At 43.7% G+C, this 19,965-nt stretch overlaps 1 protein-coding gene across 7 annotated transcripts in view; it reads left to right on the top strand.

The window, feature by feature from the left end:
- SYCP2L (synaptonemal complex protein 2 like) overlaps window positions 1-19,965 on the top strand; it is a 209,361-nt gene that overhangs the window by 108,771 nt on the left and 80,625 nt on the right. For all 7 annotated transcript variants that reach the window (XM_069958020.1, XM_069958018.1, XM_069958016.1 and 4 more), the window contains 7 exons: window positions 9,487-9,550; window positions 9,626-9,695; window positions 10,912-10,960; window positions 12,744-12,802; window positions 15,024-15,084; window positions 17,002-17,033; window positions 18,115-18,178. In XM_069958020.1, the coding sequence (XP_069814121.1) occupies window positions 9,487-9,550; window positions 9,626-9,695; window positions 10,912-10,960; window positions 12,744-12,802; window positions 15,024-15,084; window positions 17,002-17,033; window positions 18,115-18,178 (399 nt within the window). The remainder of the gene's footprint in view (window positions 1-9,486; window positions 9,551-9,625; window positions 9,696-10,911; window positions 10,961-12,743; window positions 12,803-15,023; window positions 15,085-17,001; window positions 17,034-18,114; window positions 18,179-19,965) is intronic.

Genomic DNA, 19,965 nt, shown 5'->3' with positions numbered 1-19,965 from the left:
CAGCGATGGCTGCTGAAGTTGGATAAAGCTCTAAGGTTGTCTGGAAAACATGGATACAGCCAATGACTATATCCATGTTTTCTACATAGCCTTAGGGCTTTATCCAACTTCAACAGCCACCGCTAATCAAATGCTGAACGCTCGGGTTCGGATAGACTCGAGCATGCTCGAGGTTCGCTCATCTCTAGCAAGGAGGTATTTTAAACTTATTTGGGGGGGGGGGGAGAGGTTATAAGGGGTTTTTGAAAACTTTTAAAAACTTTTTCTTTTTTATTACATTTAAGTTTTTCTACACTTTTATTTTTACTGTTTAACATGCAATCATTAGATTTCATATACTGATCTATGCTATGCCATAGCATAGCATAGATCTGTACATAGTCTGCCTGAGAGCAGACTCTATGCACAGATCACCCATCCGACAGGACGGAGGTAAGTGGCTTACCCCTGCCTGCTGGTACAAGTGATCGAGACCTGCCGGGGTCCCGATCAGTCAGTGAAAGGAGCTTAACCCTTAGAGGACCGGGCCAATTTCAATTTTTGCGTTTTCGTTTTTCCCTCCTTGTGCTTAAAAGGCCATAGCACTTGCATTTTTTCACCTAGCAACCCACATGAGCCTTGTTTTTTGCGCCACTTATTGTACTTTGCAATGACAGGCTGAATTTTTTATAAAGGACATTGCGAAATCAGAAAAAAATTCAATGTGTGGTGAAATTGAAAAAAAAGAACAAAAACCCATTTCTTTTATTAATTATTTTTTTTTTTTTACGCCGTTCGCCCTGAGGTAAAACTGACTTGTTATATATGTTCCTCAAGTCGTTACGATTACAACGATATGTAACATGTATAACTTTTATCTGATGGCCTGTAAAAAATTAAAACCATTGTTAACAAATTTATGTTCCTTAAAATCGCTCTATTCCCAGGCTTGTAACGCTTTTATCCTAGGGTCTATGGGGCTGTGTTAGGTGTCCTTTTTTTTTGCCATGATGTGTTCTTTCTATCAGTACCTTGATTGCGCATATGCAAGTTTTTGATCGCTTTTTATTACAATTTTTCTGGATTTGATGCAACCAAAAATGCGCAATTTTGCACTTTGGGATTTTTTTGCGCTTACGCTGTTTACCGTGCGAGATCAGGAATGGGATAAATTAATAATTTGTTCGATTACACACGCGGCGATACCAAACATGTTTGTTTATTTATTTTTATTTATAACATGGGAAAAGGGGGGTGATTTAAACTGTTATTAGGGGAATGGGGCTTTTTATCAACGTTTTTTTTTTTTACTTTTACACTTATACTAGAAGCCCCCCTGGGTGGCTTCTAGTATAAGTACTCTGATCTCTCATTGAGATCTATGCTGCATAGATAGGAGGAGCGATACACCCCACTAGACACCAGGGAACTGCTGCATCAAGTAATCGGATGCAGCTGTCAACTTTGACAGCTGCATCCGATTACTTTATTAGGGGGCACGGCGATCGGACCGTGCCTGCTAATAGCTGCCGCCCCGGGCTAAGAGCGGCACCTGGGACCGCGGCGGTTCATTTGATACTGATTTCTGCAAAAAAATAAAATTAAAAAATTAATGACAGTGACACTTTAACCCTTAGGCGACCCTGCGCCTACATGTGTTCAGAGCGGGGCCACATGGCGGCCGCGCTCTGAACACATGTAGGCGCAGGGTCGCCTAAGGGTTAAAGGGGTAGTGCGGCGGTAAACAATTATTCACAGAATAACACACATTACAAAGTTATACAACCTTGTAATGTATATTATGTCTGTGAATGGCCCCCTTCCCCGTGTCCCACCACCCCCACCCGTGTACCCGGAAGTGTGCACATTTATGCTCAGCCAATCGCGGCTGAACAGCCGATGACGCGGCAGAGGGCGGCCGGCACTCAGGACACTCGGAGGGATTCGGCCGGGCCGTCCGAAGACGACATCGCAGACTGAAGATCGGAGACGAGTCGGCACGTGACAGGTTGGTATAGCGCACCACACTTCCGGGTACACGGGTGGGGGTGGTGGGACACGGGGAAGGGGGTCATTCAGAGACATAACATACATTACAAAGTTGTATAACTTTGTAATGTGTGTTATTCTGTGAATAATTGTTTACCGCCGCATTACCCCTTTAAGGGGTTAATATCCTTCATTTTACCATAAAATGTTAAAAAATAAATTATTTGTAGAGAAAATTTGAAAGAAAAAAAGGAATTATTTTCAGCTTGCCCAGTCAGTATAACTACTGTCATTTTTGTTATGCCTTATCATGTATAAAAGGTCCAGTCTCCTTAAGGCAGCCTTCCAGTTTCTATATCACAGGGATCTGGCATTGTTAGCAGTGTTTCTTTGTGTATGGTGAATATTAGTTAGAAACATAGAAGATTCTCAGCAGGAAAAGACCACCTGCTCCATCTAGTCTAGTTCTGAGTAGTTCAGGATATGATGGCTTGAGACTAGCTGCAATCACTGCGGACACACAGGAGAAGCAGCTTTACATCTTTCCTTATTCCCTCAGAAGTCGCCCATGGTTCATAGAACATTACACTGAAGCTGCTGAGCCAGATCTGGAGTTGGGAGTCTGAGTAGGTCCTGATAAAAATGAGGAGTCTGAGCTGCCGCTTATTTACTTAATTCCGGTTAATTACTTCCATGTTGAGACGGTAAAAATAAAAAAGACAACATTCTTAGCCACCCCCGTTCCTCCGACACGCTCCTGTCTGCTTCCTGGGTCCTAACTTGCTTACGGCTGCTCAGCCAATCACTGCACAGTACCGCCACAGCCAGTGTTGGGCTGAATGGCTCTCAGTGAGCTATGACCCAAAGAAACAGACGGAGAGCACCAGAGGAACAGGAGCAGGTAGGCATGGTGTCTTTATTTTTACTTGCACGGCATGGAAGTAGTTAAAGAAATCTGCCATTTCTCTCCTCACGTTCACGACGGCACCATAGGGGGATGGGTTGTACCCTAGGGACAGGAAAAAGCACGAGAGTGCTTTTTCCTGTCCCACTAGGGCAGGATCGAGAGGGAAGGGGATCTGTGTGAAGGCAAGGACAGATTCCCCTCTACTATGACTAACTTTTTTTTATGCGGCAGGGGTCGATTGGGACCTCGGCTTCTTTCCTCCCCATGTGGTCAGCAGCAGGCCTTAGGGCAGGAGCGGTCCCATCGTTCTTCGGAACCTCACACCGTCTCCAGATGCATGGCGCAGGAACCCCATTGCCGGGGGTAAGTTCGGGCGGCTACCGGCACTATGGGCCGAGGCTCCATGTCAGGAAGTAGGCCGCGAGTTCGATGCCCAACGGAGTGACGCACTTCCGGTCCGCGGTCCTCGCGCCGGAAGGGACATCAGACGCCACGCGCATCGGAAGTTGCACTGTCGCTTCCGAGGCCGTGCAATTACATTTAAGTGCCGGCAGGAGTTGATCGGATTGTCTCTGACTTCAACGATGGATCCCTCCACGTCTGAAAAGACTGCTACCGCGGTAACAGTGAGTTATTCATTAAAGTAGTAACGCACTTAAAAATGCTTATGAGCACCCTCCACACCTCCGGACACCACCAGTCCGGTAAATCAGTCAATATATACGAAACATGTGAAGGACAAAGGTTCTCTCACCAGGTCGCTGTACTCTTCGGGTATTGCAACCCAATGCACTCCAGCAGTATGGAGCACAATATACTCACGGAGTCCACTTGACTGCAAAATTCTTTTTATTTTTCACTAGATACGGCGAACACCAAGTAGTAAGCTCACAGCTGATGTGTCTCACATCCGGACGCTCACATACGTCGTCCTTGCAGACGTTTCGGAGGATACAAGCTCCTCCTTCCTCATGCGCACACTTGGGTAATAGATATCTTTAAAGAAGGATATCAGATAGAATTCCTGCCCCACGAAGGTTCACCATTAGAGATGAGCGAACCTCAAGCATGCTCGAGTCCATCCGAACCCGAACTTTCGGCATTTGATTAGTGATGGCTGCTGAAGTTGGATAAAGCCCTAAGGCTATGTGGAAAACATGGATATAGTCATTGGCTGTATTCATGTTTTCCAGACAACCTTAGAGCTTTATCCAACTTTAGCAGCCACCGCTAATCAAATGCCGTTCGGATGGACTCGAACCCGAACCTGGTTTGCTCATCTCTATTCACCATCTCTCGGCAGTCTTCGGGTCCTCTACAATCAGAACTTGTAGAGAGTGTACTGAAGTTAAATCGCATGGAAGTCATCTCTCCAGTACCAGTTTGTAAAGTATATAAAATTCAAGATGGAGTCGATAAAATCCACGACGACTCTGATAGCGTCAAACGCTTGGATGGCCTCTATAGACCTCCAAGAGGCATACTATCATGTCCCAATTCATCAACATTCTAAAAAATTTCTGAGATTCGCAATACAAATAAACAAGAAGACTTGCCATTTTCAGTTTAGGGCCCTCCCGTTCGGGATGTCATCTGCCCCAAGGATCTTTACCAACGTAATGTCAGAGGTTGTGTCCTTTCTCCACCTACAGGTGATAAATATAGTGGCTTACCTGGACGACCTCCTGATAGTAGCAAGCTCTCAGACAAAAGTACTCCAGGAACTACTAACAACCCGCAACCTACTGTCTACTCTTGGTTGGATCATCAACGAAAACAAATCAGACTTAGTTCCATCTCCCAGGAAAGTCTTCTTGGGAATCCTCTTGGACTCGAGTCTTCAAATGTCCTTTCTCCCAGAGGAAAAAATAATAAAACTCCTCTCAAAAGTCAGGAAATTCAAAAACCGCTCTCTATCATCTGTAAGAGAAGCCAAAGCCATGTCAGTGCTGGGGTTGATGACCTCTTGCATCCCAATGGTTCCATTGAGTCAGGCCCGTTCTCGAGTCCTACAGGCTCAAATCTTAAAAATATGGAACAAAAGACCTTCAGGTCTGGACAGAAAAATCCCTCTCACTCAAAAGTTGAAACTGTCTCTTCGCTGGTGGCTGGATCGAAGCAACCTCGAGAAGGGAGTACAATGGAATCCTCACCTCAAGGAGATACTAAAAACATATGCAAGTCAGACAGGTTGGGGAGCCCAGACAAGGACTTACTCCTTTCAGGGAGTCTGGAGCCCAGACAATATAAGAGACTCCTCAAACCTCAGAGAACTGAGAGCAGTTCAAAATTCCTTACTGGCGTCTCAGAACATCTTAGACGGGGTCCATGTTCACGTTCTGTTGGACAACATCACCCCAGTAGCTCACCTGAGACACCAAGGGAGCGCAAAACACAACCGTCTGTGGTCTGTCTCCCAACAGATTTTCTCCTGGGTAAAGTCACATCTTCTATCCCTATCAGCAACACATCTGAAGGTAACAGAACACCCAAGCGGATTTTCTCAGCTGCAACAAAATCCACCTAGGAGAAGGGTGTCTAAAGGACCAAGTTTTTCTTCAACTAGTGGATCGCTGGGAAACCCAGAGATAGACTTGTTTGCCACACAAAAGAACAGCAAATTGAAAAACTTTTACTCCTTGGATCCAGCAGATCATCCTACAGCAATAGACTCAAAACTGGGATGTAAAGCTAGCCTATGCATTCCCACCAATACCTCTGATCCCCAGGGTGCTCCAAAAGGTCAGGGACCAAAGAACAAAGGTCATTCACATAGTCCCGTACTGGCCAAAAAGGAGTTGGTTCGGTCTCCTCAAGACATTGGCGCTAGAAGACCCAGTTCTTCTTCCCCAACTAACAGACATTCTATTTTAGGGTCAGATTCTCCATCCAGATCCAGCAAAACTACACCTCTCTGCATGGATCCTGAGCGGTCAATGCTAAGGAGTAGAGGTCAGAAAATGTGATATCAACGCTCATGAAAAGCAGGAAAAAGGTAACAGCTTCCATCTATTTAAAGGTCTGAAAGGTATTTTCCTCATGGTGCGAGACTCCACCACCTTTCCCTGCTGAACCAAATATGTGGTCCTAGAGGGCTGAACCAAATATGTGGTCCTAGAGGGCTTAACCACCACTACCTTTGAGCCCATATCTGAACTCTATACTAGACTTCTCTCTTACAAGGCAGTGTTTCTAGTCGCCATCTGCTCTGCACGAAGGGTGAGTGAAATTCAGGCCCTCACCATTCGTAAACCTTACTGTACAATCTCAGAGGATCGCATAGTCTTAAAAACAGACCCTTCATTCCTTCCAAAGGTGGTTACAGAATTTCATAAGTCTCAGGACATCATCCTGCCTTCATTCTGTCCAGACCCTAAGAATGAACTTGAAGAGAAATTCCATACTTTGGATGTAAGAAGAGCAGTCCTCCAGTATATCGAGACTACAGCTCCTTGGAGAATAGATCAAAATCTATTCATACAGTTTCAGGGCAGAAATAAAGGCAAAAAAGTAGCAAAGAGTACCATGGCCAGGTGGATAAGGAGTGCTATAACGGAAGCTTACAAAGCTCAAGATCTTCCTTCTCAGATTAACATCAGAGCCCACTCTATGAGAGCATTCTCCACCTCATGGGCAGAAAGGGCTTCTGCCTCCCTGGAACAGATTTGCAGGGCAGCGACTTAGTCATCTCCCCACACATTTACAAGACACTATTGACTACTACTTCAGTCAAGTGAAGACCTGACCTTCGGCAGGAAGGTCCTTCAGGCTGTGGTCCCCCCTAAGAGTAATGGTTGGTATTGCTCATATGGTGCCCTTGTGAAGGTGAGGAGAGAAAATAGGATTAGTCCTTACCGGTAAGCCGGTTTCTTCGAACCTTCACGATGTCACCAATATCCCTCCCTAGTATTGTATGATTATATGATACTCATGTGCTGCTAACTGACTGTTATAAAGGCACTGGTGTTGGGAGGAAGGGGAGGGGCTTTTAACCTCTCATGCTTTTTCCTGTCCCTAGGGTACAACCTATCCTCCTATGGTGCCGTCGTGAAGGTTCAAAGAAACCGGCTTACCGGTATGGGCTAATCCTATTTTTTGCAGTGAAATTAAAATCTGCTGTGAGAATTCAGGGCTATAGACTAGTATTGCTGTGGATTTTCTGCAATATGGACATTGTGAGATCCGCTATCAAGTCAACTTGTGTGATCATACCCGTAGGGGTAAATTAGTTTTGGCTGTAATATACAGCTGGCACATATTACGTATCAAGGGGGCACAGCTTCTGAGCCTGCTCCATGTCCTACACACATTCATCATGTACTGTATATATTTGTGAGAATGCTAGAGTTTAAGAGGATGTACCATCAGACCTCTAATTTTGCAATATACATACCGGCGCTGACATGTAGACTACGCTGGTGTGGAGCATCTATCTTTTTCGCTGCCTGGTTGCCGTAAATTTTCCTGCCAAACGGATATTCAAAGGAGCTGGGGTAGAGCACAGGAGGCGGGCCCGGCCTCCTTCCCATATATATATATATATATATATATATATATATATATATATATATATATATACACACACTTACTTTATCTCTATACATCTACATTATAGCTATGTATACAACAGCTAGGCCACTGTTTTCACGTCATTGGTGCTTGGATGTCCCGGTCAAATTAATGCAATGTTCCTCCTCATCTTCTAAGAGTCATAGCGCTTTTATTTTTCCACCTACAGTGCTGGTTAGGGTGTCCTTTTTGGTGCCTTGGTATCTAGTATTTATTAGTATTATTTTGGTGTAACAGAAAAAAATTATTTTATTTTTTTACATATTTTATATTTATAATGGGCAAGGAGGTATTTTGAACTTTTATTGGGAGGGGAGTTTATAAGGTTTTTTTTTAATACTTTTAAAAAGTTTTTTTATTATACTTTTTACGCGTTTATTTCACAGTTAAACATGCAATCATTACATTACATAGCATAGATCAGTATTATCAGTGTTCTGTGCATAGAGCCTGTCTGAGAGCAGACTCTATCTACAGATCGTCCATCCAACAGGTAAGTGCCTTACCCCCGCCTGTCGGTACAAGTGATTTGGACCATGCTGCGGGGGTTCCGATCATTCACTGACTTGCCTAACCTGTCACTGACTTTCTTAACCCTTAGGCGACCCTGGACGTACCCGTACGTCCAGGGCTGCCTCCATGTGTTCAGAGCGGGGCCGCGCTCTGGACAGCCGCAGTCCTGGGTTCCGCTCGCAGCCCGGGACCGCGGCTATTAGCGGGCTTGGTCCAATCGCTGTGCCCGCTAATAATGTAATTGGATGCAGCTGTCAAAGTTGACAGCTGCATCCGATTACTTGATGCAGTTGTTCCCTGGTGTCTAATCCACACATCTTACCCCTTCCGGGGTCAGCGCCGTAATGGCCCTGATCCCGGCTCGGCACTCGATTGCTTCCGGCTGCAGCAGCCTGAAGCAATCAATGTGCCTAACTCATCGATCTATGCTGCATATCTATGCAGCATAGATGTCAATGAGAGATCAGTGCACTTATACTAGAAGTCCCCCAGGGCGGCTTCTAGTATAAGTGTAAAAGAAAAAAAAAAAGGGTTATTATCAATAAAAAGCCCCCTCCCCTAATAAAAAAAAGTCATAATCACCCCCCTTTTCCTATGTTAATAAAAATAAATAAACAAACATGTTTGGTATCGCCGTAGGCGTAATTGCCCGAACTATTAATTTATCCAATTCCTGATCTCGCACGGTAAATGGCTTAAGCGTAAAAAAATCGTTTATATATGTTCCTGCTGCACAGGGCATCTGCAGCAGGAACGTATACGTATTGCTGACATGAAGGTGTTAGAGCAGAGTGGTGCTTTGTAACCTAGGAACTTTCAACAATGGGAGGGAAAGAGAAAACCTTTCTCTTTCTGGACAGTTCCTGTCTCGGCCAGAGATGTCAGCAGCGAGCACTGCGTCAGGCTGAAAATAAAACATTTCCTGCAGGACATATAGCAGCTGATAAGTATCGGGAGACGTGAGATTTTTTAATAGAAGTAAATTACAAATCTAATAGGTGCTCAAAGCTTTGACATTGCAAAAGGCATAATGTGGGCCCCTGTTTTAGTATAATGGCTAGACCTAGCCTTTGGTTATGTGACTGTAGCTTCTGTGGTCATGGGTTTAGCATGACCTAATGCATCTGCGACAATATGACACGTAAGTAAATGATAGGTTGCCTTGACAGCTAGAGGCCTAATAAAGATCTCCGGTCTGGTATCCTTATACCAGAGGCAGGCACTGCTAGAATGGCTGTTTGCAGGCATTATACACTGCAATATAAAATGAGTGCAGTATTGTTGTAGCAGTAAACAATTGTTTGGTAAAGTTTGCTTAAAAAAAACTGCAAGAAGTGTTTATCTATTGTGTGTGTATACAAATATGAAATGCAGGACCTCCTCATTGCTATAGGTTTTAAAATGTGAAGGCTGCTAAGGGGTTTGTGATCAAAATTCAGGAAGTTGTACAAAGTTTTTAAGCCATTCAGCTTATCAACCTATTTCCCTACAGTTTACAATATTTTTTTCTTCCCAACCCTATTTTTCAGGGAGTGCGTCCTGCATCACAGCAGCGAACACCCAGGTCAAGCAAGCAACAAAATAAATTTAGAGGTTTGTATAATGATACTCTTTATATTAGTTGTATTATGCATTATTTATAGTTATTTTTTCTTGCTGTCTATGCAGTGGCAGATTATTCTGATAAAGACAGCAATGATGGACAGATGTTCCCCCAATTTCCCCTTGATACTCCTAGGTGAGTTATTTGGATTTTGTCATAAAAACTGCCTGTCTGTGCAATGGAACTTGATTTGATAGTTCACATTAATAGCATCTGGGAAACCAAGTACAGTAATACCTCGGTTTTCGAACGCTTTGGAACTCGAACTGCTTGGTATTCGAATGAAAATTTACCCAGAAGTAGTGTTTGGAATTCGAACTTTGCTCGGTTTTCGAACGTTTTTCGAACGTTTTTGCGAGCGTGGATGGTGGGTTGTACCTGGCGAGTTAAGCAGTGGTGAGGCTTCACATACAGTACAGTGCTGTATAAGACTGCTGGAGTGCATATACAGTGCAGTAGTAGTACAGGCAGTGCACCACCATCTCCCATACATTACAGTGCTTGGATGGGGGGGGGGGGGCGCTATACAGTAAAGGATGGGCGAGGAGTTGGTGACTACTGTACTATAATTGCTGGTTCTGATGAACATTTCTTATGTTTAATGTCCTGTACAGTATAGTGCTGTTCTGTACTGAACTGTAGTGATTATACTGAGCACTTATCAGTGTAATAAATGAGTATTGTAGGTAATTATTGGTGGCAGCTGGAACCAATTAATCACATTTACATTATTTCCTATGGGAAGACACTGCTCTGTTTTTAAACTGCTTGGTTCTCAAACTGGTTTCCGGAACCAATTAAGTTCGAGAACCGAGTTACCACTGTATTTTTAAGTACTCAATCAGGATTGTTTTTATTTACTGTAATGTTAGTCTGCCCTCTAGTGGCGACACACCATATAAAACTGGTAGTATGCGAGCTAACTGTAAAGATCTGTTCGCATGCGGTAGAAATACTAAGGAATTTTTAAAGCAGAAAAGAAATTTCATTGTAGATTTGTTATAGATTTTATGTAAGCAGGAAAGATCCACAATCTGCAGTACATGTGCAATGTAAAATGACATGATCTGATTTTAAAATCTACATCGCTGTTCAGTTGCAGGAAAAGTCTCTACAGAACCTACGCCACAATGTGTGGATGAAATTTATTGAAATTTCATCTACTTTGTTGCTACTATGATCCTTTTCAGGTTTTCCACTTGAAATCTGCAAGATTTTTAGTGTCATTTTCATCCCACATGATTGTACTTTCAAAATGTAAAAACCTGTTTTTTTTCTCTATGTACTGGAAAGAATGTTTCGTCATACTGTTGGATGTCTGTTTTTGATTGATGGCAATTTTTATATCTAGGCTTCTAGAGTATTCTGGCAGCAGCAACCTTTCGGAGATTTCCGGCAAGGTATGGTGTTATACATTCATAGTGTTATAAGCACTAGTTAATTATAGTCATTCCAAATGTAATATTATTTTATTTATTAATAAACTGCATGAAGACAGTTTGTTGTTTAAAGGGAATGTGTCCTATTCCACGTGCCGAGCAGGGCCTGATCCACGATGTAAACGAGCGCCGATCTGCTAGATCGGTGCGCGTTTACTGGGCCTATTCCACGGCCCCGATGATAGGCGAGGGACATCCTTACCAATGTCCTTGCAACCCTTGTTTCATACATTACCTGTCCGGGCTGCAGGTCTTCTCCTTCTTCCTCCCAGTCCAGCGCCGCAGCAGCTTCGGAGCGGCCTGTCTGAACTGACAGACCGCTGGCCGGAACTGCCGCGGCCAGTGATTGGCTGAGCGGTCTGTCAGTTCAGACAGGCCGCTCCGAAGCTGCTGCAAGACCGGGAGAAAGAAGACCTGCAGCCCAGACAGGTAATGTATGATGTTGCAGAAAACTTTGGTCGCCGCCGCGCACCGCTATTCCACTGTAGCGATGCGCTGGTGGCGAACGATGATTTTAGGTCTGAACCTAAATGAACGATCATCAGCTGATCGTTCTCTATTCCATGGAGCGATAATCGGCCGATTATCGCTCCCTGGAGTAGGCCCCTTATTGTTTAAATGTTTATGATAAAGTGTCACTTCACATAGAGACATGTAAAAAGTTTTGATCGGTCCAGGTCTGAGTGTTGAGACTTCAGGATAATCCAGACATCTTGCAGCTTTTATTCTCCCCACTGGGTCTAAAACTAAGCCGAGACATCTTGTTGTGTCTGTTGTGCTTACAGGGTGCTGTAAAGTGATCTGTACAGCAACATGTGACACCAGTAGATGGATAGCATCAGTACAAGACAATAGCAGCTCCCTGTGGAATGACCTTTTCAAAGGTCACAGAGTACGCTCAATGATGTTTCACATTCATCTCAAGGGGACAGAGTCTGTTGTCGTCTATGCCCATGGCTTTTGCTGTAAAGCGTGTCAGAAAATAGAAACAGATTAGAATAAAAGAAAAAGTTTTAGTAACTGACTCTAATCAGTAAAAGAAAATTTAAGTGACACATTCCCTTTAAGTTTTAAGACAGTGGAAAAAATGGAACAGTATAGTAGCTGGACAAAGAGGATGGGTCGAGGCAAGGCAATTTAAGAATGGGTGTGATGGTTGCCTGTTTTCAGAGAAGATGTCGGTTAGAGATATATTAAAAAGTTGGGTTAGGCAGAGGTGTATCTAGTTTTTCCTGTACCTGGGGAATAGATTCACCTAAATGAGATATTATGCACTGAGGGATAAAGCACTGCAGTCTCTCTTAATAGAACGCCCCTCTTGGTGTGGGTGGCATTATTAAAACTCCAGTGAAACTGTGATGTCATGCAGAGGGTTCTCATTACGCTGCACATGCGCAGTACAGAAAGTCCCATTCTGTGCTGTGGGCGGCTTGATAAGAAAGCCAGCGCGCTGCCATACGCTACGGCACGCTTCTTGATGACATCACAGCTTCACTGGAGTTTGAGTAACGCCCCTCAATCCCAGAGGGGCGCGATGACATCGACAAACCGCTCAGGGGACCATGACTACCTTCCCACAGCCCACCGCCCAGATGACTACTTGGGGGTCATTACCATATGGCGCACCAATCTGTAAAAGTAAGTTTATAAGTTTTTCTTAGCAGGATTCAAAAGCTGATTGTTCTGCTTCATACGAAGCTAAGTGAAGCCCGTTTCGCTCATCTCTAATAATTTTCCTTTTCAGGTTTCACTACCTACTATGGAAAAGAAGACCCCGACACCAAAGCAGCAGTCTGCAGAAAAGTAAAGTTTCATACATTACTACACTTTTATTGCAGAATGATATATTATATTTATTTTTCAGCTGTACCATTTTTGGGTATTTATAATTTTAAATAAATGGGCACTATCAGCAGGTTAGAAGGTGTTTTTTGTTACCTAATGTCTGAGTACCCTTTTAAGCCCTTTAAGTTGTGAGATGGGGCTTCTTTGGAATCCAAAAATGCCTTATTGCATAAAGGCCTCGAACATTTTTTGCAGAGACAATACCTTGAACTCTTTCTGATTTTTCTTGAACCATTTCCATTTGGTCTCAGTTACGTATTATGGCCCTGCCCACTCTAGAGAGAGGATAGGTACAGCGTCCCACTGCATCATGCGACTGGGAGGCCTCAAAACTTGACCGGAATTTCATTAGAAGCCAAATAGCGTTTAGGAGGGCTAGGCAGATCAAGTTTATTAGAGGAAATAATCATAAAAAAAAAAAAACTAGACAACACCCTTAATGCCAGGATCCATAGTTTCCCGGAAAAATTTTGCCCAGAGCATCACACTACTTCCTTCAATTTACTTCCTTCAGTGTTCACACTGCGCAATACATGCGGCCTCCCCTTGAAGTTCCACCCATCCCATAGACTCAATGATATTTGCATGTCAGTTCTTTGGGCGGGCTGTGGAATTCGTTGGGGAATATCATTGAGGCTATCGGACAGGCGGAACTTCAAGGGGAGGCCGCGTGGTGGAATCCGCTTGAAGACTTTTAGAAGTAGCAGGTTTGCTGTATCAATAAGGATCTATGGAGGGGTAAGGTGGGGTTAGTAAGCACAGCGAGGAGAAAAGGCAGCCCTGCAAACCACAACATCCCTCAGTCTTACCTCACCAAGTTCTCAGACCAGAACTGAGCAGCCTGACCTGTGCCTCCAGCGTTTTGTGTGCCCCGACAGTCTCCCAACTGCACAGGCTATTTGTCCCCTTTTCCTGCTCACTCTTCCCCCTTGTCCCCATTCATAGATTATAATGGATACTGCAAACCCATCTTCACTTTCTCTGTAATGTAATCAACTTTGTCTGATGATGAATAGGTAAGTAAGGGGGGGAGGCTGCAAAACAGCTTTTTAAATACAGAAAGAGGCTTCTTGCCTAATAAAACCTATTAAGAGTTTCTTAAATCGCTTGTCCTTCATCCATTGCTCTGTGGTCCAGTTCTGATGCTTACATGCTCATTGTTAGGCGCTTCCAGCAGTGGACAGGAGTCTCCATGGTCACTCTGACTGTGTACACAGCAACAATGCACTGTTTATGACCACTTTGTATCAAAGCCAGCATTACCATATTTTATCTAGCAATTTCCGCTAGAGTAACTTTTCTGTCTCATCCAACTAAGCAGTCTAACTTTCCCTTCATACATTCATTTGTAAACTAGTGGCACTGATGATTCTTTTGCCAGTTCATCAGTTATCTTTCCTTGAACCACTTTGGTAGGTACTTGCCTCCACATGCCGAGAACACCCCCCAAAACGTGCCATTTTAAAGATCTCTATACCCAGTCTTATAGCCATCACAATGTGAATAGCTTTATACATCACATCCATTGACAGGTGGTGTTGTCATGAGATAACCACTATTATTCCCTTTACTTTAGTAGTTTCAGTGTTATGGTTTCCTGTATAGTAGTTAAAATAATAATTGTACTGCACATTGGATCCAAGTTATAGTGGAAAATTCAGTGGCTGACATATCAAGGGGCTATGTAACCTGCAAAAGACAGAAGCAGTTATAAGCCATTCCTGTCCATTAAGGTCCTCAGTTGTTCCTGACAGGTCTGGGTGTAAGACCCACACAGATTGTTAGAAAGATCCATATGCAGCGTGCGGTTAAGCACTGTGCTCCCCATCTCACTGCATAAGATGAGCTCCATAGCCTTAGCCAATCCATTTAACATGTATGTTTTATGAAAAAAACGGATGCAATTGTGTGCAATCAATTTTTCCATTGACTTCCATTATATAAAAAAAATCAAAACAGATCCGCTTTTTCCCCCTTTTTTAGCGTACACAAAAACATGGTTGACCACGTTTTTGTGTACATAACCAACTAACTATGGATGTATAAAAAACGGACTGCAAAAAAATATGAAACTTGCTGCCTGACTGAACACTTCCTGTGCTAAGATTTTTCAAAATAACACACACACACCCACACGTATATGTTATCACAAATATGTCTTTTTTTTTTCTTTAAATAGAAGACCTATCGATGTTTACGAATTTGGAAATTCATCATCAGAGTCTGCTTCAGATTTGGGGGTAAGACATGTTTGGAGTTTGTTTTCTAGCTTAATAACTTGTAAACTTTAGCCAGTGAACTAGCCTGCTATAAAACTGAGAGCCTAAAACTGAGGTGATGCTTCTTGTTCTGTCTTTGAAATTTAACACCAGTAAAAATAAGACAATAGCAGCTTATGCCCCTATTACACAGGTTGTTAGAGGAGCAAACGAGCGCTCTCAGCGCTCGTTTGCTCCTCGTTCCCCGCTCGCTGCCGCCGCTATTAATCGCAGCTGCAGCGAGCGGGTGCGTGCGGGAGGGGCGGCGGGGAGCTGCGGGGGGGGGGGGGGGGGGGGGCTGCCCGGGGGATCGCTGATCGTCCGGGCAGCCCATAGGATATAGCAGCGTCTGCTGCCGACGCTCCTATTCAATGGAGCGACAGCAGCAGATCGCTGCTATATCAGTCGCTTGTTTTTCAACATGTTGAAAAACAAGCGACTGCAATGATCAGCCGACATGAATGATGTTGGCTGATCGTTGCACTCTATTCCACGGGATGATTATCGTTCGTATCGGCCGAATACGGACGATAATCGTTCCGTGGAATAGGGCCTTTAGGCTCCCCTCCCCTGTTGAATGGCCTTTGCACAGGCAAAGCATACTTACAAACCTGACTCATAAAAAAATGATGGAGTCTGGATATGTTCATTGTGCCTAAATTCATGGGGCTTGTGATAAAGCATATCAATAAATGATAATAAAAACAGCTTAGATAAAATGGCTGTCACCATAATAGTGTACTATAAATGAAAAAAAGAGATCAGAAAATAGAAAGGGAAAAAAGGAAATGTTTCAATATATGGCTCACCTCTAATTGTTAAAGAAAAAAATCTAGGTGACGCATTCACTGTAATGGCTGGAACATACTCACCTAGTGCCTAAGTTCAGACCACTTCCTATGCATGCAAGTTTTTTTTTTTCTGCTGTACCCATTGAGTGACTTAAATGTAGTGAATGGCCCCACTGTATGTGCTTCAGAATCCCTTTTATGATGCAGTGCTACTGATTAGCTGGGATGTACAGTATTAAAGGGAACCAATCAATACATTTGTGCTAATTGGGCTCCCAGAACGGCAGCCGGCATGCACAATGTCCTTCAACATTCTGAAAGATCATGATTGTCAGTAGGGTATGCTGTGCACAACTTCATGTAATAGGAGTGGTGGCAGCAGACCACTGCTGACTGCTGACCACTGGGCAGCCCAAATGATCTGAGTATCGCTCAGACGGCCTCTCCTGCTTCTTCCTGCTTGCTGTCTGTGCACGTAATAGCACTGGAAGCGAGCAGGGTTGACGCTTCACCCGGAAAATCGGGCCGTGTAATACATCCTCAAAACATTTAGCCCCCAAGATTTCCATAGATTTTAAGGCTTAAACTGTAACTTTAATTATAAACAACTTTCCATAAATAAAAACAGACTAAAAAAATTCTATTTATGTTCAATAGGAGACAGGAAGCTGTACAAAAAAAAGGCAATGGTCCATATTTATTAATCTTCCTAAAACTTAAATGGTCTGGTTTTGCCTATAGCAACCAATCACATTTTTAATTTTACCAGTGCTTAAGACATCAAAGCTGAGCTATAACTGGTAGTGATGGGCAATACCAGGCAGATTTTGTTATAGGCAAATTGATAAATCTGATGACTGTGTTTAGTTTTTTTTTTCCCGTGTTGTCTTTCTCTGAAGCTCTTGATTGGAATCAGTGGAAGCTTTAGGACAGGACCCCAATATGCTGACCGCAACTCACTGAAAGCCCACCACAGCACTGCGCACAGGTCACAGGCGCTAATGTATCTAATATATACAGTTTGACTCCTTAACAGTTGACTTACTTGGAACTCAATGATAAAATACAAACAGCACAAAGAAATCTAAGCTATACTTTTGTGTCTCAGGTGTCTTCCCTGAAGAAGTCTTCATCCCGCAGGTATGTGTACATGCGTTAGGTGTACTTGGGTCAAAAAATTATAGTATTCAACTGCAATGATAAACATATATAACTTTGTAATGTGCTCCTGTTACAGTTTTGGCCTGCTTCTGTCACTTTTTATAGCCCCATCCCCCTCCTGAAAGTATTGTAGTGAAATACCTACACATTATATGTGCTGTCCTTGCTATGGCTGGCATCCCCACTGTTTTGTCACAATAAATGACAGAATTTCATTATGTTAGGAGGCTTGTCTAGCTCTGGCCCCCTCTGTAAAGCCAACCTCCTGATTGACATTTGCAGAGTACAGCTTGCTTCTCTCTGATTAGCTGAGCAAGCTGCATGTCACTTGTTATCTTCCCTACGATCAAGCTCACAGAGCACATGTGCAATGGGAACATAAGCAAAGATTTATCTCTCTGGTTGCTATCCGCAGCAAAGAGCATCTTCCCATTAGATAAGAGTTCAACTTTCATTTCGTCAGAGCAAAATGGGCAGCAAGGAGAATCATAATATAAGACAACATAATAAATCTCCTATGAATGTTGTTTTAGGGTACAAACCCACTTGACGTATTTGCTGCATGAATCAGTCTTAAAAATAAGCAGGCATAACGCAGGTTGGCTTTATGCAATTGTTCTGTGTTAAAATACGCAATTGCGTATTTTTGAAGCGTGAAGCTAACAACAAGCTTCACGCTTCAAAAATACGCAATTGCGTATTAACGCAGAACAATTGTATAAAGCCAACCTGCGTTTTGTCTGCTTATTTTTAAGACTGATTCACGCAGCAAATACGTCAAGTGGGTTTGTACCCTTAGTGATAATGAAACTTTATGGATTGACATGAAATGGAGTCTGAGCCCTGCCCATATTTCTTATTTGATTGTAATATTCATATTTAAGTTTTCTGTACAAAGTTATGAGTAGCACTAAACACAATAAACTGTAAAAGGATACAGTGACGTATACCTTCAGCCCTTTAAAATGTGTATGGGGCAACCCAAGTTTCACTTTACAGTGCTTGGCTGAGAAAGTATGCACATTGAACATAGCAATTATTTCATTTTTCATATACACAGGAAGACTAATGCAAACACAACAAGGCCAGGAAGTCTATCTTCCCAGAAAACTGATACCAAAAAGGTAAGTTATCTGTAGCATTCCAGTCAGGTGATTGGCTTGGGCCATTGTAGCAGATTTGTTTTCTTTCTTTGAAACCAATTAAAGGGAACCATTCACCCCGTGGCCCCCTGGCAGAAACTGACATACAGTCACATAAAGGTCAATATACTTACCACATCTCTCCCGCCCGTCCCGGATCCCATTGTTGACACGGAGAAATCGACGATTCTTCTTCTCCTGCCCATTATGGTAATGAGCTGAGATGAGTCCAACGTCCATAGGAAACGACTGACGAGTCCAACTTATTCATGAGGTCCTCTTCTCGTCGCCGCCCATCCACGCCTCCTGGAACTTGATTGACGTCTTCAGTCTTCTGACTAATTCCCGCGCAGGCGCCGCTGCGATGGTCCCGTCACCTCTTCTGCGCCTGCGCGGCAAACAGGATATGTGTTCGAGACAATCGGCGCACGCGCAGTAAACAGTGAAGCTGCGGAGCGGCTTCAATTGTGAACTGCGCATGCGCCGAAAACGACTGTCACGGCGCCTGGGCGGGATCCGGCGAGAAGAAAGAAGCCGAGGAGGAAGAGGACCCGGCGTCAATCAAGTGTCGGAGGCGGGGAGAAGGCTGGACTTCGGACCCGGCGGCGCTCATTACCATAATGGGCGCGAGAAGAAGAATCTGCGATTTCTCAGTGTCAACAATGGGATCCGGGACGGGACCGGGAGCGATGTGGTAAGTATATTGACCTTTATGTCACTGTATGTCAGTTTCTGCCGGGGCCACGGGGTGACTGGTTCCCTTTAAGAGTTTCCCTGTGTTTTTGGGTAACTGTCTTACTGAAATGTCCACCAGGGCTAGCCTTAGGGGTGTGCGTCCACACATGGTGCATGGACCAGTCAATCAAAAGGGGGCGCCAGCACCTGGTAAACCTGGGCAAGTGCCAGGACCACCCCTGGGTGCTGTGCCTCCAACATCCCTCCCCCCAGCCCCTGCAGGGCCTTCATGGGAATCTAGGACACCTGTCCTGGATACCCAGGTGAGCGGCCCACTCAGTTATGTGTGCACACGTTGATCATGATGATGATGATGGAGATTTATATATAATTCATCATTATCATCAGCTTGTGCACACATAACTGAATAGGGTGCTACATAGATATATAGAGATAGATAGATATATCTATATCTATCTATCTCTGAATAGCGCCCTATTCAGTTATGTGTGCACACGCTGATTATGATGAGATAGAGAGATATATATTTATTTTTGTATTCTTCATCTACTGAAGACACGGAGGTGATGCGGCAACACGCCTACCAGTCCCCCAACATGACAAATAATAACGCAGTGTACACAGACAAACGGTACAAGGTGTAAACAAAAGTAAAAGAGGGAACGTTATACAGACAAAGGTACAATAGTACACATGAAAAAATAACGAAGGGATTTTTCTCCCACAGCTATTGGAAATGTTTCAGGAAGGCAGTCTCTCACCTTCGCAGCTGGAGGCCATTATAGTGGTTATCCCAAAGCCCGGTAAAGATCCCACCCGACCTGACTTATACTGTCCTATCTCAGTTGATGTTAAATTATTGGCCCAGGTTTTAGCAGATAGGTTAACAACTGTTATAGAAACCCTTATACATCCTGATCAATCATGCTTTATGCCCAACCGATCTACGGCCCAAAATATCAGACGTCTCATTATGAACATACAGGCCCGGGAGGGGTGTGGAGGGGTAAGTAATCAAGCTAAGCTCTCACTCGACGCTGCGAAAGCTTTTGATAGCGTCTAGTGGGAGTTCC

The sequence above is a fragment of the Dendropsophus ebraccatus genome, chromosome 2, assembly GCF_027789765.1.
Source record: "Dendropsophus ebraccatus isolate aDenEbr1 chromosome 2, aDenEbr1.pat, whole genome shotgun sequence".
NCBI lineage: Eukaryota > Metazoa > Chordata > Amphibia > Anura > Hylidae > Dendropsophus > Dendropsophus ebraccatus.
This window is presented reverse-complemented; position numbering and strand designations above follow the sequence as displayed.